The 23,359-nt window shown below is 41.4% G+C and overlaps 1 protein-coding gene across 1 annotated transcript in view; it reads left to right on the top strand.

Moving 5' to 3' along the window:
* GAD1 (glutamate decarboxylase 1) overlaps nt 1-23,057 on the top strand; it is a 56,805-nt gene extending 33,748 nt beyond the window's left edge. The window contains exons 8-17 of the mRNA XM_007534532.3: nt 149-264; nt 348-427; nt 649-703; nt 2,126-2,242; nt 5,245-5,309; nt 10,998-11,076; nt 11,940-12,089; nt 16,345-16,452; nt 20,215-20,304; nt 21,645-23,057. Of these exons, the coding sequence (XP_007534594.1) occupies nt 149-264; nt 348-427; nt 649-703; nt 2,126-2,242; nt 5,245-5,309; nt 10,998-11,076; nt 11,940-12,089; nt 16,345-16,452; nt 20,215-20,304; nt 21,645-21,818 (1,034 nt within the window). The 3' untranslated portion in view covers nt 21,819-23,057. The remainder of the gene's footprint in view (nt 1-148; nt 265-347; nt 428-648; nt 704-2,125; nt 2,243-5,244; nt 5,310-10,997; nt 11,077-11,939; nt 12,090-16,344; nt 16,453-20,214; nt 20,305-21,644) is intronic.
* Nucleotides 23,058-23,359: the final 302 nt, after the last annotated feature.

Raw genomic sequence — 23,359 nt, 5'->3', positions numbered from 1 at the left:
ACCTACCTATCTTTGCTGCCACCACCCCTACTACTTCTTATATTTGTGTCTAGGTTTCAAGAAAGGCCCTAAAGTAAATGAACCACTTCAGCCAAGTCGCCTTGGTAACTTCGGTAGTAAGTGTTGCATTATGTTTTCTTGCTGATAGGGGGAGCTATATCTAACATGTACAGCATCATGGCTGCTCGCTACAAGTACTTCCCAGAAGTTAAGACAAAGGGCATGGCGGCTGTGCCCAAACTGGTTCTCTTTACGTCTGAACATGTAAGCTGATGCCCTTGCTCATAGACTGTGGTGTTTTCTGAGGGTAAATCTGACTTCTAATCTCAAGCCTCTGTTTGTTGTAGAGCCACTATTCCATAAAGAAAGCTGGGGCTGCACTTGGTTTTGGAACTGACAATGTGATTTTGATAAAGTGCAATGAAAGGTAGGTAGGGGAGAGTGAATATTAAGTTCTTGATGTATTAAATGTGTTCATCTGTTAAATTTGTTTTATTGTGCTTAAGGATTGACTCAGTACAGTGTGCCAAGCTGCTAATGGTCTGTTGAAAATAGCCAATTAAGTTACTTTTTGCTGCTGTTGAAGTTTTTTACGTGCAGTCCCACTGATTCTTCATTTTAATGTCTCTCTTTTTATAATCATTACAGAGGAAAGATAATCCCAGCTGATTTAGAGGCAAAAATTCTTGAAGCCAAACAAAAGGTATATCTACATCCTGTGGTTAATATAAAGTCTAGTGCATACAAACTTTTAAGAATATGCTCTTTTTCTTTTCTGTCTGAGGTGCTATGGTCTCGGGCTCAATCTCTGCCAGAGCTAGATATTGCTCTGTGAAAAAAATCCATAAAATACATTCTTTCACCCTAAACAATGAAAGATCTTTATATATATCATTTTATTGTGTTTCTAAAATGTTGTTCTCAGCTACTTGCTTATTTCCAAATTGTGAGATGATTTGCCTTTAGAACAATAAAACTTGACTATCAGAACAAGACAGCCTACATTAATTGTGCAAAATGGTTAGTTTAATGTATTAGTAAATCCAGTAGCATCGTGAAAATATAGCCTAACTTTTCACTTGCTGCTTGTGTTACAATTTCATTTTAACAGATGTCATTTAGTTTAGGATTTTGTTTACCAAAGTGCTTTGAAGCTCTGGCTAATAGCCCATGATACTTGGTGAATTCAGCCTCAGTACCTCTAATAAACAAATAACTCCCATAGAGTAGTTATGCCTACAAGGTGGCACTGCCAGGTAGCTGTCAGGCCATTTGCTAGTTCACTGTTGTTTTGGTTAAATTCTTGTACAGCCTCTTTAACTGAAACTATTTGCTGGGGACTTCCTGGAGGAGATAGACATATCTCTAGGACTGAACAAGGACCAAAGGAGTAACTGAGTCTCAATAAAACCTGGGTTTCATAGACTTCCCAAAGCTTGTCTTTTCTGTTATTCTACTTTCTCATTTATATCTGTCTACATCAAATTTTACCATATTCACTATAAGCAAGCAGTATTTCATTCTAGTACCTCCATGTACTTAGAATACAAGACCTCTAAAATGTAATATAATCTACACATGATATTCAGAGCTATCTGCTCTGCACATCACTCTTTCCTGCTTTATTTTTGTCAGAAAACATATCAGTACAAATATACTATTTTTACTTGCTTATTTAATTTTGTTCAGTGTCTATCACATGCCCAACTAGAATGTGAATTCCACAAGAACAGAATCTTTGTTTCTTTTGCTTACTGTTGTATTCCCAGCATCTACAATAAGACCTGGCACATAAATATCACTCAAAAATATTTATTGGAATGAAGAGCTAGTGTAGTAGAGGCACTTAAGACTTACATGTGAGAGGTACCGTGTTTGACCACCAGTAACTAGAGTTAAATAGTGCTTTGGTTAAGAAATTTTTGTTGTTGTTGACTGAATGAATGAATGAATGAATGAATGAGCTAGTGAACCAACAAAGATCCCTAGCAGATACAGTGTCTGGTACCACATCAACTTAGCTGATCTCTTAGAAATATATGCTACTGCAGTTATTCTGCTTCATACTATAAGGGAAAAGATTAGAAAGACTATACTCAACCTCAACTCCTCTTTTATCTCCCAGGGATATGTTCCTCTTTATGTCAATGCAACTGCTGGCACAACTGTTTATGGAGCTTTTGATCCAATCCAAGAGATTGCAGATATATGTGAGAAATACAACCTTTGGCTGCATGTTGATGTAAGTGTTAAAACTCATGGGACAGATATGTCTAGTTAGATAGGGGTTGTGGAAGAAGTTCTGCTTTAAGTTTCTCCCCAGGCCCCAGCCAGCCTTTCATCTCTACCACATTCGTTCCTAGTCCCCCTGGACCCCAGGTGTGCTCACTGCTGTAATAAATAAACGTAATGGGAGTCGGGCGGTAGCACAGCGGGTTAAGCGCACGTGGCGCAAAGCACAAGGACCGGCCTAAGGATCCCGGCTCCCCGCCTATAGGGGGGTCACTTCACAAGCAGTGAAACAGGCCTACAGGTGTCAGTCTTTCTCTTCCCCTCTCTGTCTTGCCCTTCTCTCTCCATTTCTCTCTGCCCTATCCAACAATAACATCAATAACAACAACAATAATAATTACAACAACAATAAAATAACAAGGGCAACAAAAGGGAAAATAAATAAATAAATTTAATGTATTGGTAAACCCAATAGCATCAGGAAGATATAGCCTAACCTTTTCACCTCCTACATCTTAGTGGCAATCTCATTTTAACAAATGCCATTTTAGCTTAGGATTCTGCCTAGTAAAGTACTTTCAAGTACTTTTTTTTAAGTTTTTTTTTTAAGAATTTATTTATTTATGAGAAAGATAGGAGGAGAGAGAGAAAGAACCAGATATCAGTCTGGTACATGTGCTGCTGGGGATTGACCTCAGGACCTCATGCTTGAGAGTCCAATGCTTTATCCACTGAGCCACCTCCCAGACCACTCAAGTACTTTTTTATGCTTTTTTTTTCTTTCCCTTTCTTTTATTTTCTTTTCCAGATCCAGGGGTTACCACTGGGGCTTGGAATCCACTGCTCCTGGTGCCTTTTTTTTTTTTTTATTGGATAGGACAGAGAGAAATTGAGTGAGGAAGGGAGGGGGAGAGAGAGAGGGAAAGAGACATCTGCAGACCTGCTTCACCTCTTGAACCAGGATCCTTGCACAGGTCCTTGCACTTCATACTCTGTGCACTTAACCCAGCGCGTTACTGCCCTCCCCCCTCATATACTTTGTATTTGTGTCCAGGTTTCAAGAAAGGCCCTATAGTAAATGAATCACCTTCAGCCAGATCACCTCAGTAACTTTGGTAATAAGTGTTGTGTTGTGTTTTCTTCCTGATGGGGAGCCAGATGCAACATCAGCATGTTCACTGCTGTACACACAGGAGGTCTGCAGAGCCTCTGACTCATCCAATTCCTAACTGACCAATTACTATCTTCTGTGGGTCATCTAGGTCCCACCTAGCATATGGTCACCATCATGTTCCCATGTAGATTGTCTAGTTTGAGGACAACAGAGTGAAATATCACTGATTTAGAGGGGGAAACATAAGATACAACCTATGGAAAGTATCTGGACACTCGACTTTCTGCCTTCAGTCCACCTATGCTACTTTTCTTTGCAAACAAGTGTTTGTGAGGGTTAGATTGAGTTCATCAGGTAGAGTGATTGCCTGCCCATGTGCAGGACCCAAGTTTGAATGCTGGCAACACTTGGGAGGTTCCATGGCACTAGAGGAGATGCCAGTGTTGTGGTGTCTCTCGGTGTGTCTTTAAATCTGTCTGTCTCTATCTGAATGAAAAAGCAGTCTCAGGGCAGTGCAGTGAAATCACATATGTGCCAAGACCAAATCTGCACAAAAAAAGTGCTTATTTGATACAAGTGAGAAAATAATGACTAACAAAGGCTATTCTATGTCATAGGTATCCCAAGAGAGTCAGTAAAAATGAGTCAGGGTACACACAAAATGTCATGTGGTTGGACCACCATCCTTGGTCAGCTGCTGCTCCCATGTTTTTTGGAAGTCTTTAGAGCATTACCTTAGAATCAGATGCCATATTCTAGTCCTTTCATAGCTTCCAGAGCCATCCTGGGGGTTAAGCATCTCTTGGCCCTTTTTTTTTTTTAATTTTATTTATAAAAAGGAAGCACTGACAAAAAACATAGGATAAGAGGGCTACAACTTCACACAATTCCCACCATCAGAACTCCGTATCCCATCCCCTCCCCAATATCTTTCCTATTCTTTATCCCTCTGGGAGTATGGACCCAAGGTCATTGTGGGATGCAGAAGGTGGAAGGTCTGGCTTCTGTAATTGCTTCCCTGCTGAATATGGGCATTGACAGGTTGATCCATACTCCCAGCCTGCCTCTCTTGTTCCCTAGTGGGGTGGGGTTCTGGGGAAGCAGGGCTCCAGGACACATTGGTGGGGTCATCTGTCCAGGGAAGTCCAGTTGGCATCTTGTTAGCATCTGGAACCTGGTGGCTGAAAAAAAAGAGTTAACATATAGAGCCAAAAAAATGTTGACTAAGCTTTTTTTTTAAAAGATTTTATTTATTAATGAGAAAAATAGGAGGAGAAAGAGAAAGAACCAGACATCACTCTGGTACATGTGCTGCCAGGGACTGAACTCAGGACCTCACGCTGAAAGTCCGAGATGCCCCATCCACTGCACCACCTCCTGGACCACAGCTAAGCTTTTTTAAAAACTACTTTTATTATTAGATAGAGACAGAAAGAAATTGAGAGTAGAGGGGGAGAGATACCTGCAGCCCTATTTCACCACTCATGAAGCTTTCCCCCTGCAGGTAGGGACCAGGGGCTTAAACCTGGGTCCTTGTGTACTGTAACTGTAAATTGGGTCCTTGTGCACTTAATCAGGTGCGCCACCGCCTGGTCCAATCTCTTGGCTTGCATGATACTGTGTGTCTGGATTTTGGCACCACAGGCTCAGACCTGGTTTACCTGTATCCCTCATGCAGCTACTCTGACATCCCCAAGAACTTCTGAAGATGAATCATGGCAACTGATGAATAATTACAACTGCCCCTGATTGGACAGTCAGTGTGGGTTCCTTTTGTCAAAGAAAATTCTGTTTTCTCCTCTTCTGTTCTTTCTCATGACTACTAGAGGTGTAGAGTGATTGATGTGAGACTCTAAAGTGTCATTGCTCTCCTCTCCTCCCCCTTACTCTGTCCTCAGGCTGCCTGGGGCGGCGGACTGCTCATGTCCAGGAAGCACCGCCATAAACTCAGTGGCATAGAAAGGTAAGGGACTCTTCTACTCATACCATTAATCATGCCTTGCTGATTAGTCTGCAGATGCCTCCCAGGCTTGGCAACTGGTGTCTTATTTCCCTCTATCTAAGCCTTTAGTTCAACAGGCATTTTTTGAGCACAGTTGTATCCTAGGCACTGGGAAATCAAAGATGATGATTTCTTACTTAGTCCAATGAGCCCTTTGTGATTTTACAATTTTGATAACTAGAAAGACCATAAATACTTACAACCGAGTCTGGTAAGTGAAACGCTATCTATATATCTATACATCTGTGAACGTATATGTGTATATATGTCTGTATGTGTATTTTCAAGGTGTCTAGAAAGAAGCAAAGATATTACTAATAGGGGTGAAGTGGGTAGTGGCACACCTGGTTAAGCACACATATTATGAAGCACAAGGACCAAGGTTTGAGCCCCTGCTTCCCACCTGCAGGGGATCCACTTCACTAGCAGTGGAGCCAGTCTTCAGATGTCTTTTCTTTCCCTCCCTCTACCTCCCTGTCCTCCGTCAATTTCTCTCTGTCCTATTTAATAAAAATTAGAAAAAGGGGAAAGAATGGCCACCAGGGGAGTCGGGGGGAGGGGGTAGCACAGCCGGTTAAGAGCATGTGGCAAGAAGCGCAAAGACTGGCCTAAGGATCCCTGTTTAAGCCCCCGGCTCCCCACCTTGCAGGGGAGACACTTCACAGGCGGTGAAGCAGGTCTGCAGGTGTCTCTTTTTCTCTCCCCCTCTCTGTCTTCCCCTCCTCTCTCCATTTCTCTCTGTCCTATCTAACAAAGACGATATCAATTACAACAACAATAAAAAAACAAGGGCGACAAAGGGGAAAATAAATAAATATAAAAATAAAGAAAAGAAAAGAAAAGAATGGCCACCAGGAGTGCTGGATTTGTAGTGCTGGCACCAAACCCCAGCAATAACCCTGAAAAGAGACAGAAGGAGAGGGAGAGGGAGAGAGAGATTTTACTAATGGAGGAATTCAGAGCTAACTGGAAATTCTCCAAGAGCATAGGAAAGGACACTGATTCGTTTTACTCTTCTGTTTCATTACGCTTAATGCCAAAAAAGGGATTGGGCAGTCAGTTCATCTACATTTGTTTTTTTTGTTTTTTTAAAGAAATTTTTATTTATTCATGAGAAAGGCAGGAGGAAAGAGAGCACACTCTGGTACATGTGCTGCCGGGGATTGAACTCGGGGCCTCATAGTTAAAAATCCAATGCTTTATCCACTGTGCCACCTCCCTGGCCACATTTATTTGTTTTCTTGGTCATTATGCAAGCTTAATGGTCATTGACTCTTCCCAATATTATTTTGACCTGAGTTTAGATTATGATTCAAAATGAAGTCACCTTAATTCATGTATATTTACTGCTCAGATATTTACTAAACTCCTCTCATGAGCCTGACAGGTATCAAAATGAATGCCTGGTGATGTATCTTCAATCTAGCCATCTGACATTTAAAAAGTGCATTATTGGCACATGTAGGTAAAATGAAGGTATTACAAACTCAGAGACTTACCTTTCTGAATCTGTGCTCCAGAGGTAGGGGCACAGGACCCTACTGATAGGTATGGTGAGTCACACATGCGTGGATATGAAGCTATACTCCTGGAACCTTATAATCTTGTAAACCAATATTAAACTACTAGCAATTATTTTTTGTCAATTTTTTATGATTTTTAAAGCATGTTATCTACAAAAGAAAACAGTGAGTGACAGAGCATGCTGTTTAGACAAGGTTGTCAGAGGACTTTCTGAGGAGGTGATATACTGCATACTAAGAAACAGGAAGTAGATTTTTTTTTCCCCAAGTAGTGGAAAGAACAAGTGCAAAGTCCCTGAAGTAGGATTCTTGCCAAGTTAGAGGACCATCCAAGAAACCAAGGAACTGGAGCAATGTAAGAGAAGCTAGAGCAGACTGGAATCAGAACGGTACACAAGGAGCAGGCAACAGGGTTTAAAACATCACCAGTGGTTTCTCCCAGCGAAAGGATTTTGGCAGGAAGTTCTGTTGCCTCCTCTGTGCTTCTTCTGTTTCCACTAACTCTTTGAAACATAGTTATGAGAACTATAACTGAGAAGCCAATCTATTAAATGTAGGGGAGCCAATCCAACCATACTTTATATTTCTCAGGCATGTGTGATTTTCCATCTTTGAGTATTCTAACATTAATTTTTTTTAATTTATTTAATGTGAGTGATACAGAGAGAGGGACCACAGCACTGCTCAGCTCTGGCTTATGGTGGTGCTGGGGATTGAACCTGGGACCTCACAGTCTTAGGCATGAAGGTCTTTTTGCATAGCCATTATGCTATCTCCCAGGCCCTATTAGAACATTTTTAATGCATCTTCTAAAAGAGATTAAACACATATGTCATATTACCCTATACTTATTTCATATTCTAAAAAAATACTTAGTTAAAAACATTTTAGGAGACCTAAATGTAATTCTTGATCTAAAGAAACCTAAAAATAAAAATAATGACTCGGTAGTGTTATCTATGAGAAAATTAATTAAATCTGCTATATATTAAATAGGTATCAATTTGGATACTTAATGGTCTTTTTCAAGTAGAAGTAATATTGCATTATAATATTATATGTATTTCAGGTGAGCACCATTGAAAAGTCATCTGTGTGGGAGTCGGGTGGTAGCGCAGCGGGTTAAGCACACGTGGCGCAAAGCGCAGGGACTGGCGTAGGGATCCCGGTTCGAGCCCCCGGCTCCCCACCTGCAGGGGAGTCGCTCCACAGGTGGTGAAGCAGGTCTGCAGGTGTCTATCTTTCTCTCCCCTTTTCTGTCTTCCTCTTCTCTCTCCGTTTCTCTCTGTCCTAACAACGATAACAACAATAATAACTACAACAACAATAAAAAGACAACAAGGGCAACAAAAGGGAAAATAAATGAATTTTTTTTTTAAAAAGAAGAAAAATCAGCTGTGTACTCCCTTTATCTTAATGCGTTTTAGAGAGATAAGCATTCTTCTTCTAGCGTTTGCCCTTCTTCCGTAGCCAGTCAACAGCATCAGGTTGAGCCTGATGTAAAGTTTCGAGACCTTCTTTGAATCTGGAGAGGTGGCAGTCGTTGACTATGCGGGTCATAGTCTGTCTGTCTGTAGCCGCAGGGGCAGTTCAGGTCGTCTCTGGCTCCCCAGCGGTGGAACATAGCGGCGCACCGGCCATGGCCTGTTCGATAGCGATTGAGGAGGGCCCAATCATTTAGTCGATTTAAAAAAAAAACTTTTTTTTTTCTTAATTGGGGGGCATAATGATTTACAGTTAGCAGTAAAATCCAGTACTGTGGGGCCAGGGCACACCTGGTTAAACACACACATTACAATGTGCAAGGACCTGGTTCACGCTCCTGGTCCCCGACTACAGGGGAAAAGCTTCATGAGTAGCGAAGCAGGGCTGTAGGTGTCTCTCTTCCTGTCTATCTCCTCCTCCCCTCTCAATTTCTTTTTCTCTAGCCAATAATAAGTAAATAAAATACTTTAAAAATGTAAGTGAAATGAGATCGTTTTAAAAAAAACAGTAGTTTGTACCTGCATAACATTTCTCAGTTTTCCACATAACAATTCAACCCCCTCTAGGTCCTCCTCTGCCATCATGTTCCAGGACCTGAACCCTCCCCCACACCCCAGTCTTTTACTTTGATGCAACACACCAAACCCAGTCCAAGCTCTGCTTTGTGTTTTCTTATTTTTCAACTTAAAAAAAATTACCAGTGATTAAATAATGATCAAAAAAAGATTGTGAGATAAGATGGATAAAATTCCACACAATTCCTACCACCAGTGTGCCATATCCCATCCCCTCCATTGGAAGCTTCCCTAGTCATTATCCCTCTGGGAGTATGAACCAAATATCTGTATGTGGTACAGAAAGTGGGAAGTCTGACTTTTGTAATTGTTTCTCCCCTGGTAATGGGCGTAGTCAATTTTCCTTCAGACTTTTCACAGATGTCTCTCACAAAGGTTTTCACTGGGTGAGTGGCTAGAGGATATTTCAGGCCTTTCCTTTAAGCCCTGTACATATCCTATAGTCATATCATATATTGAATGATTTTCCCTTCTAAAAGTCCTAAGGAAAATGAAGGGGTTTTACAAAAACAAAACAGAGGGGTTTTGTTTGTTTGTTTGTTTTAAGTACGGCAAAGAATTAGCTCCATGGAGAGTAAAAGAGGTATCATTCTAAGCCAATTGTTACCTCTGGGGAAAACATCCTACACAGCTACTAAAACACAGAACCCAGGGAGTCGGGCTGTAACGCAGCAGGTTAAGCACAGGTGGCGCAAAGCGCAAGGACTGATGTTAGCCTAGTTCGAGCCCTGGCTCCCCACCTGCAGAGGAGTTGCTTCACAAGTGGTGAAGCAGGTCTGCAGGTGTCTGTCTTTCTCTCCCCCTCTCTGTCTTCCCCTCCTCTCTCCATTTCTCTCTGTCCTATCCAACAATAACAACAATAACTACAACAATAAAACAACAAGGGCAATAAAAGGGAATACATAAATAAATAAAATAACTTAAGGAAAAAAAAAAAAAACAGAGCCCAGCTGTGGGTCAGGCAGTTGGGTAGGAGTCTGTAAACCACTGATGCAAGTCACCCAAGTTTTTTAAACATCATGTGTTATATTTAGTTGTTTCTGTAACATCTTCGTTGTTGTCTTCCTTAGCCATTTAATTGTGTCTGACAAAGTGATGTGGTTACTAGAAGATCTTGTTTTTCAAGCTATAACTGGAGCCCACTATTATATTATACTCATTTAGCATGTAAACAACACTGCTAAGTAATCAAAGCCTAAAATTGTCCAGTTGGTTATTGCTTTTCAGAATCAGTCTTCATTCTGCCATAAGTGTGCAGGTCAGCATAACCATTTCACTTTATAAGTAAAAAAGAAAAAAAAAAAAAGAAGAAGAAGCTGGGGGTGTGTTACACAGAGAGAGGCCAGCAGATGGGAGGGTTGTAAACACTGACTCTGCAGTGACTCCCAGGACTTGAATCTTGGCTGCAAACTTCCCACCTTTGTCACTCTCCACCTAAAACGGAGGTGATAACAGACCCTACGTTGCTGTAAGAATTAACTGTACCTACTTCAGAATGCCTAACATTTTTTTGTTAACTCATATTATCCTTTTGTTATTGTTGTTGTTGACTCATGTTATCCTTTATCTAGCTCTGTGAGTAGAAGTTAGTCCCCACCCCATTTTACAGATGAGAAAAGTGAGGCAGAGAGGAGTTAAATCATTTGCCCAGGTAAGCAAATGCCAAAGTCAGGATTTACACGTGAACAATCTGCCTTCGAAGCCTGAGATGTTAATAATGACACCATCCTGAGATAATTCCTGTAAAGCTCTCAGAACAATGGACTATTTAATTAGTTCTTCATAAATGTTAGCTACTGGTCTACAGCCACACCACCCTGGACATGCCCAACTGCCTCTGATAAATGTTAGCTGTTATTTAATTGAAACTGTTTTAAATAAGGCAGCCTGCATCTGCACAGTACCCCAAGACTGCCTGCAAAACAGTTGTTTACTACTTGATTCGTCCATGTAGGAGACTAGACAGCAGAAGCTGGTTTGAGTTGCAGTGCGCGGTGTTTTCTTCCAGAGGTGAGTTCTCTTTGCTGACACCCACACCTTCTCAGAGGATCATGTGCTTCTTTCAGGGCCAACTCAGTCACCTGGAACCCTCACAAGATGATGGGCGTGCTGCTGCAATGCTCAGCCATACTTGTCAGGGAAAAGGTCTGTACCCTTTCCAAAGAGGAGCTATTGCTGCACAGGAAGGAAGAGCCTGTGTGGTCTTCTCACAATATTTGTTGAGGGCCAGGAGATAGCTCACGCTGTAGGGCATGTACTTTATTTACTATGGCTGAAGTCCCAGACTTTTTGTATTTTTTAAAAAAAAAAATCACAGTACTTAGTGATTGACAGCCCTGTAGGGACTGCTCTCTCCTGCCCTGCCTGTTGTTCTTCACCAAGTGGCCCCTCTGACTTTACTCTCTACTGTGCTTCTTCAGTGCTCAGGACCCCTGTCAGTGACAGAAACCATAAAGGACCACTGCATTTTATATTCTGTCATGGACATCAGAGGGACCCAGTGGTGGTGCCCAAGTAGAGTGCACCATACACAAGGACAGTTTGTGCAGGCACTGAGCCCCAGCAATAACGCTGGTGGCAAAAAATAAATAAATAAATAAAATAAAATAAAATCAGTGTCGCAAAGCACAAGGACCGGCATAAGGATCCCGATTCGAACCCCAGCTCCCTACCTGCAGGGGAGTCGCTTCACAGGCGGTGAAGCAGGTCTGCGGGTGTCTATCTTTCTCTCCTCCTCTCTGTCTTCCCCTCCTCTCTCCATTTCTCTCTGTCCTATCCAACAACGACAACAACAATAATAACTACAACAGTAAAACAACAAGGGCAACAAAAAGGGAATAAATAAATAAAATAAATATAAAAAAATAATAAAAATAAAAAGTAAATTCAGGACTTCATAAAAATATGGTGTGGGGGGGTGCATGTGACCCCAAACCAGCCATGTTTCAAAGCTTTCTACACTTCTGATCCATGAATACAAATGTGCCCTGTCTTGATTTCCATGGCAGGGTCTGCTCCAAGGATGCAACCAGATGTGTGCAGGATACCTCTTCCAGCCAGACAAGCAGTATGATGTTTCCTATGACACAGGGGACAAAGCAATTCAGTGTGGACGCCATGTGGACATTTTCAAGTTCTGGCTGATGTGGAAAGCAAAGGTACAAAAGGGGGAATTGAGGAAAAAGAGCAGTAATGTAATTCTCTCGGGTTAGCAAAAAAAAAAAAAAAAAAGGCAAAGATAGATCACAGAGAATTCACAATGTGTACACTCAGTATCTAGATAATTGAGCTAAGTGTACTTTCTTAGGTTTGTGAATGAACTCACTTTGTCTCTTATGTCAAATTCTACTTTCTGTTCAGTCTTCCCAATCTGAATTAGCATGAAATTTTCCTTTAACTCTCTTATAACGATTGAAAGCTATGCCAGGATTCGGATATGCACAGCGATCCTTAGGAAGGCTGAAATCACTGGGTGTAGGTGTAGAGAAAAAGATAAAGGTAACACTACTGCATTTTCCTGTCAAGAGTCCTCGACTCCTGTATGTGGCCTCAAATTATGGGCTAGATATCAATGTTTTTCATTCTGTATAAATAATGGGCTTCTCATTATTCATTCTTTAAAGGCTATTCTAGCAGATACCTACTTTATTCTGAGAAATCCAGTTGCTTAGTCTTTTTTTTAATGTTGCTTTCTTTTTTTTTTAAATTTTTTAAATTTAATTTTATTTATTTCCCCTTTTGTTGCCCTTGTTGTCTTTTTTATTGTTGTTGTAGTTATTGTTGTTGTTATTGATGTCATTGTTAGGACAGAGAAAAATGGAGAGAGGAGGGGAAGACAGAGAGGGGGAGAGAAAGACAGACACCTGAGGACCTGCTTCACCGCCTGTGAAGCAACTCCCCTGCAGGTGGGGAGCCGGGGGCTTGAACCAGGATCCTTACGCCGGTCCTTGCGCTTTGCGCCACGTGCGCTTAACCCACTGCGCTACCGCCCGACTCCCTAGTCTTTTTTTTTTTAATTGATTTTTTTTTAATTTTTTTATTTATTTAATTAATTTATTTATTCCCTTTTGTTGCCCTTGTTGTTTTATTGTTGTAGTTATTATTGTTGTTGTCGTTGTTGGATAGGACAGAGAGAAATGGAGAGAGGAGGGGAAGACAGAGAGGAGGAGAGAAAGATAGACACCTGCAGACCTGCTTCACCACCTGTGAAGCGACTCCCCTGCAGGTGGGGAGCCGGGGTTCGAACCGGGATCCTTATGCCGGTCCTTGTGCTTTGCGCCACCTGCGCTTAACCCGCTGCGCTACAGCCCGACTCCCTAGTCTTTTTTTTTTTTAAGATTTTATTTATTTATGAGAAAGATAGGAGGAGAGAGAAAGAACCAGACATCACTCTGGCACATGTGCTGCTGGGAATTGAACTTGGGACCTTACACTTGAGAGCCCAATGCTTTATCATTGTGCCACCTCCCAGACCACCCGATTGCTTAGTCTTGAAGCATGCTGCGTCTGTGTTTACCAACCTATCAGGTTGCATTTCTGTGTCTACAAAAAAAAAAAAAAAAAGCAAACTGCTGGAATTTCTCTCTCAATATGGAGATGAGTGAAGATTTATTATTTTGCCAGTTGTTTTGAAAGTATTTTTATTCAATCAAGTCAGTTCTTATTTCACAACTTTGTATTTCACCCATTGACTTAATTTACCTACTGTAAATTAATTTTAATTATCTCCATGTTTAATAGTGTATCTACCTACTATCAAAAAATAAGATTTTTCTGTGAAACAACTAGTCAAATATTTCATCTATAGGAAAAAAAAAAAAAAACACTTGACAAATTTTTTTTTCGGACTTTGTAATGATGTAGAAATAGACTGAAGCTTATTTGAAACCACGAAACAACCACAGGTACCTTACACATATAACAGCTATAAATTTTAGTGGGAGAAAGAGTCCTGTCATTTAGAGATTCCGTAACTATATCCTGTCTCAGGAATTTGTGTCTCCATTTTTCCTAATAATAACCTCTTGAATCATTTGTTGGAGGCTTATTTCCGAGTATGCTGGTGGCTGAGGTGGAACTCTGGCATGGTTTTCATTCCCAAGAGATGGGACACTCAGAGACATTCCCAAGAGAGTGCACACTCAGCGCTGACTACTTTGAAAGAATCAAGCTTTGTCAGTGATGGACTTGACCCAGGTCTGTTAGTAATCCACAAGCTAGCTTTGTGCATCTGTTTTCCTTGTTAACACCAACGAACTCAACAGCCCATGTGCTGCTGTTACTAATCAGCCACAGTGACTTTTGAAACTCAGATTCAATCCATTTGTCAATAGTTGGAGCTATTGCAGTCCTTGGCATGTGCTGAGAGCAGTGGCTTCCCCATCTGCCTGCTGCCTGTCACCAGAAAAAAAGATAGTAAGGACAATAATGTGTTGTGTGAAACACTGCCTAGCTTGACGGTATGGGAGATTGGGATGCATGTTTTCCAGGAGTATCTTCTGGGGAAAGTGGTTCAACTGTCTGTGGTAAACAGACAGGACTTTTTTTTTTTTTGCCTCCAGGGTTATTGCTGGGGCTCAGTGCCTGCACCATGAGTTCACTGTTCCTGGAGGCCATTTTTCCCTCTTTTGTTGCCCTTGTTGTTATAGCCTTGTTGTGGTTATTATTGTTATTGTTGATGTCGTTCGTTGTTGGATAAGACAGAGAGACATGGAGAGAGGAGGGGAAGACAGAGAGGGGGAGAGAAAGACAGACACCTGCAGACCTGCTTCACTGCCTGTGAAGCGTCTCCCCTGCAGGTGGGGAGCTGGGGCTCCAATCGGGACTTTGTGCCACGTGTGCTTAACCCACTGCGCTACCGCCCAACCCCCCAGGATTTTTTTTAACCTATCATGAACCAATGTAATAAAGATGACTTACTAAGGTAATTAAAATTAAAATTAAAGTGGTATAAATACAATCTTTAAAGATCATTAGGGGGCTGGGTGGTAGCCCAGCGGGTTAAGCGCACATGGCACAAAACGCAAGGACTGGGGTAAAGATCCTGGTTTGAGCCTCCAGTTCCCCACCTGTAGGGGGAGTCGCTTCACAAGCAATGAAGCAGGTCAGCAGGTGCCTATTTTTCTCTCCCCTTCTCTGTCTTCACCTCCTCTCTCCATTTCTCTCTGTCCTATCCAACAACGACATCAATAACAATAATAATAACCACAACAACGATAAAACAACAAGGGCAACAAAAGGGAAAAAATAGCCTCCAGGAGCAGTGGATGCGTGGCACAGGCACTGAGCCCCAGCAATAACCCTGGAGGCAAAAAAAAAAAAAATCATTAGACATAGGTTCCATATTGCTTAATCTTAGTTTTTCTACTCAATTCATTCTGAACTGGTTACACTGTCTGAACCGGCCTCAGTCCATTGACAACACTCAGAGTAGCACTACCCTAAGGTATACCAGAAATAGGTCTGGGCTGTAAATAACAAAGAAGAAATTAAAAGTCTTATTAAGGCCAAGTGGTGTCTCACCTGGTTAAGTGCTCACATTACAGTGCACAAGGACCCAGTTTGAAGCCCCTGGTCCCCACCTGCAGGGGGAAAGCTTCACAAGTGGTGAAGCAGGACTGCAGGTGTCTCTCTGTCTCTCTCTCCCTCCTATTTCCCCCACTCCTCTCATTTTCTCTCTGTCTCTATCCAGTAATAAATAAATAATTTTTTAAAAGTCTCATTGAAAATAATTACCCAGGGGACTAGGTGGTGGCACACCTGGTTAAGTGCATGTATTATCATGTACAAGGACCCAGTTTTAAGCTGCCGGTCCTTACCTGCTGGAGGAAAACTTCACAAGCAGCAAAGCAGTGTCTTGTCTCTCCTTCTCCATCCCCTTTCCATCACAATTTTTCCCTGTCCTACCAAATAAAATTAAATTAAAAATAAAAAGAAAGCGAGTAACTTCCCAGAGACTAGAGTGCCTTCTAAGAAAATAGGCATACTTCATTTTATTGCATGCAGAGTTGCAAAGAAGCTGTACCTGGGCCGGGTGGTGGTGCACCTGGTTGAGCACACATGTTATAGTGTGAAAGGACTCGGGTTTGAACCCCTGGTCCCCACCTACAGGGGTAAGCTTTGCTACAGTGGTGAAGCAGGGCTGCAGGTGTCTCTCTGTTGCTATCCCTATCTCCCCCTACTCTCAATTTCTGGCTGTATCTACCCAGTAAGTAAAGATAATAAAAATATATGAAAAATAATTTTAAAAAGAAACTATCCATTTAATTAGATTGTACATCCTCGCCATTTCTAAGAATGTTCTAGTGTTTGTTTTCAACAGGTAAGATCAGCATAGTCTTCTTAAATGGCCATCAAAGGTAAATGCAACCACTCATCACCAAACATGGCTTTTTCTTTTTTTTTTTTTAATAGGGCACAGTGGGGTTTGAAAATCAGATCAACAAATGCCTCGAACTGGCTGGCTACCTCTATGCCAAGATTAAAAATAGAGAAGAATTTGAGATGGTTTTTGATGGAGAGGTAAGTTGTCATGGTAGACTAGACAAATACACAGCTTTCCTGGAGAGTCAACTGAGGGAGCTTCTGACGGTGTTTTTTCCATTTTTCTAGGTATTGCTTCTGAATTATTATTCCTGTGCATTCTCTGCTTAATTTCCTCTGGATTCATGAACTTTTTTTTCCTGGCAGCATTTTGACCTTCTCTTCTACAATAGTATAGTTCTTTTCTCCCTTTCTTTAATTAATGAATTAATAATGATTGACAAGATTGTGATAAGAGGGGTACAATTCCCACCACCAGAGTTCCATATTCCATCCCCTCTATTGGAAGCATCCCTATTCTTTATCCCTCTAGGTGTATGGACCAAAGATCTTTGTGGGGAGCAGAAGGTGGAAGGAATGGTATAGTTCTTGTCCAGCCATTTACAGATAAGTCTTTCCTTGGCAGGTTATTATTATTATTATTGACTTAATAATGATCAACAAGACTATAGGATAAGAGGGGTACAATTCCACACAATTCCCACCACCAGAGTTCCGTATCCCATCCCCTCCATTGGAAGCTTTCCTGTTCTTTATCCCTCTGGGAGCATGGACCCAGGGTCCTTATGGTATGCAGAAGGTAGAAAGAAGGTCTGGCTTCTGTAATTGCTTCTCCGGTGGATGCGGGTTTTGGCAGGTCAGTCCATGCTTCCAGCCAGTTTCTGTCTTTCCCTAGTGGGGCAGGGGCCTGGGGAGGTGGAGTTCCAGGACTCATCGGTGAGGTCGTCTGTCCAGTGAATTCAGGTTGCTGTCATGGTAGCATCTGCAGCTTGGTGGAACTCTGTGTCTCCTTTGTCCTTTTCAGCCTCCTCTTGCCAGCCTAAGGGTGGGTTATATGGCTCTGTCTTGGTTCCACCTTGACCTCTCCTGTATACTTCCTCCATCACTGGCCTGGAAATCTTGCCCTCACCCAAAATTCCCAGGTTTATTTTATTTTATTTTTTGTAGTTATTATTGTTGTTGGATAGGACAGAGAGAAATGGAGAGAGGAGGGGAAGACAGAGGGGGAGAGAAAGAGAGACACCTGCAGACCTGCTTCACCATCTGTGAAGCGACTCCCCTGCAGGTGGGAAGCTGGGGGCTTGAACCAGGATCCTAACACCTGTCCTTGCCCGGTGGGAAGCTGGGGGCTCGAACCGGGATCCTGACACCTGTCCTTGCACTTTGCACCATTTGCACTTAACCCACTGCGCTACTACCCGACTCCCCAAATTCCCAGGTTTAAAGCAGCCTCCTTGAAGAGCATATGCCAGGTGTTGTCTTCAAGCCGCCATCTTGGTCCCGCCCCTGTTCTCCTTGGCAGGTCTTAATCCTTTGTCATTCTTTGTTGTGTTTTAAAGCATTTCTCAGTTCCAAGAACTTATAGAATAGATATAACCTTGTCTCCTAAGACTGGTTCCCAAAGGAAATATTGTCCACAAATTCACTAAGAGGACAGCTTAAGAAAAATTGATGTGCTTGGAGTTCATATCCACATTACACAGTAAAATGCTTATTATACCAATACTGACTGAGTGCCATCGTGGGCCAGCTCCACACCAGTAGTTGGGTTACAGAGTAGTAAGCAAAACAGATCCTGTCTCTGTGCTAATGAAGCTTGCAGTTGGATAAATATGAAATAGGTACCAGTGTTGAATAAAAGAAAATACTCTCAGAACCCAATGTAATATAACACCACCTGCATTTGCCTTAGTCCATTTATCTGACAACCCAGACTATTAGGGACTCACTAGAGAGTCACCAAGTGAGCAAGTGAGAACCCTGAGCAGTTCAAATCAGTAATCCAGTGCTCATGCATATAGGACCTCACTCTGATAATTTACAATATTTCAGACATTCTGTTAGCAGATTAAAAACAAATGTATGTGGTCAAGTGGAGCCAGGCAGTGGTGTACCCAGAAAAGTGCACATATTACCATGCACAAGGACCCAGGCTCAATCCTCCAGGCTCAATCCTCCAGTCTCAACCTGTAGTGGGGGAAAGCTTTACGAGTGGTGAAAGAATGCTACAGGTCTCTCTCTCTCTCTCTCTCTCTCTCTCTCTCTCCCTCTCTGCCTCTCTCTCTCTCCCTCTCCCTCTCCCTCTCCCTCCCTTCCCTCCCTCCCCTTTCTCTCCCTCCCTTCCCTCCCTCCCCTTTCTCTCCCTCCCTTCCCTTCCCTTTCTCTCCCTTCCTTCCCTTCCCTTCCCCTTTCTCTTCCCTCCCTTCCCTCCCTCTTCCTCCCTCCCCCTTTTCTCCCTCCCCTCTCCCTTCCTTACACTTCTCTCCTCTAAAGGAAGGATGGATGGAAGGAAGGAAGGAAGGAAGAAAGAAGGAAGGAAGGAGAAAGAGAAAGGGGGAAACATAGTTACTGGGAACAGTGGATTCCTTATGTGGACATTGAGGCCCGGTGATAACTCCAGTGAGAAAATGTTTTAAATTATGTCTCAAGCCAATTCAATGCAGGGAAAAGTGTTGACAAATAGCAACTCAGAAGGAAACTGAAAGAAATCTATAATGACAATATAGAACTCAAAAAGCATAGGAGTGGGGGTCAGGCGGTAGTGCAGGGGCTTGAGCGCACATGGTACGAAGCCCAAGGACCGGCCTAAGGATTCTGGTTCAAGCCCCTGGCTCCCTACCTGCAGGGGGGTCACTTCACAGGCAGTGAAGCAGGTCTGCAGGTGTCTATCTTTCTCTCCCCCTCTTTGTTTTCCCCTCCTGTATCCATTTCTCTCTGTCCTATCCAACAAGGACAGCAACAACAACAATAATAACCACAACAAAGGGGATAAAAATAGTCTCCAGGAGCAGTGGAGGCACTGAGTGCAGGCACTGAGCCCAGCTATAACCCTGGAGGCAAAAAAAAAAAAAGAAAAAGAAAAAAGCTTAGGAGTTTGTGGGTAGCTGATGCCTCACCCAGTAGAGTGTACAGGTTATCATGTATGGGGACCTGGATTCAAGCCCCTGGTCCCCACCTGCAAGAGGAAACTTCATGAGTAGCAGAACAGGTACTGAGGCTGTCTTTCTTTCTGTGTACCGTTCCCTCACTATCTCTTGCTGTTTCTCACCATCTATCAAAATGAAGGGGGGGGGGGAAGTCTTTAGATCAGAGAAATTGAACTGTTCTAAGTAATTCAGTAAGTTTATTGAGTAAGAAAAAATTCAGTATTAACAAAGTAAATTGTGTTTTGAGCATCTCCTAGATAGAAGACACTACTAGACCTGGGAAAGAGCTCATCTTACTGTGTGAGAGGGCTCAGGTTCAAACCCAGGCACCCCATGGAAACACCATGGATAATGAAGCAGTGCTGTGGTATCTCTCCTCACTCTGTCTCTCTGCCTCTCCTATCTCTCTCTAAGATAAAGAAATGCAAGCATTGGCCCAGAGAAACCACTCGTGATGATCTCACACAGACGTGAGGCTCTAGGCTCATTCCTTGATGTCGTATAGATAGCAATAATAGACACTAAATTCATTTTTAGAACAACCCAAATGCAATAATATTTTTAGCATTTCAGTGTTTGAAGGTGGTAACGTTATTCATCTAGAAAATTGGAAACAGGAAATAATTTTCTTGTTAGATGTGATTGGATAAACATGGTGCTGTTCTCTATAATATAGCACTAATGTTGCCTTCAAGATGGACATGAAGCCCTCCCCCCTTTTATTTTTAGTGACTTCTACCAAGGATACATGTGCGTTTAGAGACAACTGTTTCTCAGGTTCTCATTTGCTTTTGTTTGTGAATATTTCTTGTAGCCTGAGCATACAAACATCTGCTTCTGGTATATTCCACAAAGCCTCAGGGGTGTTCCGGATAGCCCTGAGCGACGGGAAAAACTACACAGGGTATGTCATTTCTCTGACTAGTGACAATGTCCTCCTTCTAATGTGTTTTTCTAATGGGAAAGAAATAAACCCGAGAGACTTGGGAGGGTCATAGTCATGGGTGGTAAGGAGTCATCTTGTTATATTCTTCTTAGGGCTGGATTGTCTCCTTCTGGCCATTTAGATATAGTGGAACCACTAAAATATGCCTCCCTGTCTTCAGCTGGTCTTCATTAAAAGTCCTTATCTAGGGCAACTGTATTATATACACACTCCTAGGAGCATCACATATTAAACATATCTGTTAAGATATTCTTTACTAAGTCAAATCCACTCTGATGTGGATTCATTTTAGATAATTTTCTATATCCAATTGAGATGTTATTTATATATTTATGCTAACGATATATTGAAATTCATATAATCGTTTAATACATAATACTACTTAGTATATTAGATACTATATTATGTATTATATCTTGTTACTATTGATATTAATGTAAGGAAATAAAATTAATTTACAACTGTATGATTCATCTAGTCAATCAACAAATGTTTGTCAAATACAGGCTATATACCAGTCAGTGTCCTGAGCTCTGAGTAATATAGGATCTTTATTTATGTTGATGCCCATTAGAGTTTTCCTGCTGCTTAATTTTTTTATTGAGCTATAATTAACATATGATAGTAGCTTCAACTGTGAAACATGATTTGATATTTTTGTATACTGTGAAATGATCATCACAATATGTCTAATATTTGTCATCATGGGGCTATGGCAAAATCGCTCATTCAGTCTGAAACTGGTGATGGGAGCCCAGACCCCACTGCATTAGAGCAAGTTTTGGTGCTGTGGTTTATCTCTCTCTGTCTGTGTCTAAAAGTCAGACCAGAGCAGTAAAGCCTGAGCAATGACAGAAAAAGAAATTCACCATCATACATAATTATATTTATTCTGTAATAAAAACTTTTAAGGTTTACTCTAATTTTTAAAAAATCATTTTATGAGTGGCTTTTAAAATTCAATCACACAACACTTTCTGAGTGAGCCAATGCTTAGATAAACCTAATGAAGATTATCCTCTAAAGAAAGTGGATTTAGAACTTTTTTTTTAAGTCAGTGTAAGCACAAATAGTAACAATTAAGTTGTTCTTTTTCTAACCAAGAAATGGGTTGCACTGTTACAGAATGGCATTAATATGACTGAGGTTTTTTGTTTGTTTAAAGAATTTTATTCTGACAATTGGGGGGGAAATAGAAAATATAAAATCTAGCCCTTGCTCTTAACTATTCTTCCTGGGGGGTCAGTCACTACAACTTCTCAGAGTCCTGAGTTTTGTTTTTTGTTCTCCATCACAAGGTGGCTCCAAAGATCAAAGCCCTGATGATGGAGTCTGGCACAACCATGGTGGGCTACCAGCCTCAGGGAGATAAGGCCAACTTCTTCCGGATGGTCATCTCAAATCCAGCTGCTACCCAGTCTGATATCGACTTCCTCATTGAAGAAATAGAAAGACTGGGCCAGGACCTATAATTAACTGCAGTAGAACCTATCTATATCTATGAGAGCTCCCTTCGCCCTCTGGCACTCCAAAATAAGTTGCTGAAATACACAGGCCATTTCATGGAGGGAAAATAGGCTACCCTGGAGAATACTGTCAAAACCTTACTTAGGCTTGTTGTAGTTAGCGGGAGATCACATTCTGTTTAAAAGTTGCACATTAGGCATACAGTATATATGTACAGTTATATATACCCCCATCTCTCCATATATTTGGAGTGTGACTTAGTAATAGAAGACCACAGCATGTCTCCCACTCTGTGAAAATTAACTTTATCTTCAGCAGTTACCAAGAGGCCACACATACTGCAAACCAGCTTGCCCAGCAACCATTTGAAAACAGTTTTTCAAAAATGTCATGCCATGGGGACCAGGGGAGATGCTGTTGGTGGCAGCTGACCTCAGTGTCAGTGTTTCTCCTGCCAAAGTGATGATGGATGAGACAAAGCACCACTAGATGACAAGAGTCACGCCTTGCCCATTAGTATCCTGTTAGGGGAAATAGTAGCAAAGACATTATTACAGAGGTCCTATTGCTGTGTTTTCAGAGATTAATTTGTGTAGACTGTGTATATTACTGTTCTTTGACCTTGGAGGAGAGAGAGAACACAGGTGATGATTGTTTAATTGTAGGTAAATGAAATGTTTGCTTATTTATAGTCAGATTTACCATGTGAAAGAGGTGTCTTTTATTTTATTCCCATTTGTAATGTATCTTATTTATATATAAATGCAGTAAGTTCTGAAAACTGTTTATGGTATTTTCGTGCATTTGTGAGCCAAAGAAAAAAGACAGTGAGATTTGTATATATATTAGAGTGCCCTTAAAATAATTTAAGTATATACATTTATTGCCTGTAAGAGAATAATTCTAACATTGTACAGTCTTCTATATGGAAATCCATTACTTAAATAGCATCTGTTCTTCTCTTTCTCTGGCTGTATGTATGGTAGTCTCAAAGCTTTTCTAGTAATTATTGGACAATAACTAGATCTCCTGTAATTTTGTAGTAGTTTATGACCAATCTCTGTGACTCGCTTAGCTCAAACCTAAGGCAATGTTTTCCGAAGACCTTTCAAAGATCTCAGATTAACTGACCAGGCTCATAACTGTTTTTGAAGAAAGGAAATCCACACTGTGCATTTTAGAGTATGCAAGAAGAATATAAATAAATAAATAAATAAAATTCTCCATGGAGAATTTGAACAAAATGCCCTTCCAGTTTGTGTTTCCTATGTAGAGAAAGCTTTCCAATCTCAATGACCTATACATCCACTCCCTTTCCACTAGGTAATTTTAGATGATGTTCAAAGCCTTTATTATACTGGGATTCACCCCATGGTCACATTTTCCTGGACCCCTTATCTATAAAATCATTCTCATAATTATATAAAATGTCACTTTGGTTGGGGTTAGGTGGTGGCACACCTGACTGATTATACACACTGCAGTGCCCAAGAACCTGGTTCCCTGGAACCTCAGCTTTCCAGAGTCCTACCCCAGTAGAGAAAGA

Source organism: Erinaceus europaeus, chromosome 18 (assembly GCF_950295315.1).
Source record: "Erinaceus europaeus chromosome 18, mEriEur2.1, whole genome shotgun sequence".
NCBI lineage: Eukaryota > Metazoa > Chordata > Mammalia > Eulipotyphla > Erinaceidae > Erinaceus > Erinaceus europaeus.
The sequence above is the reverse complement of the archived record's forward strand: the minus strand, read 5'-3'. Positions and strand labels throughout refer to the sequence as shown.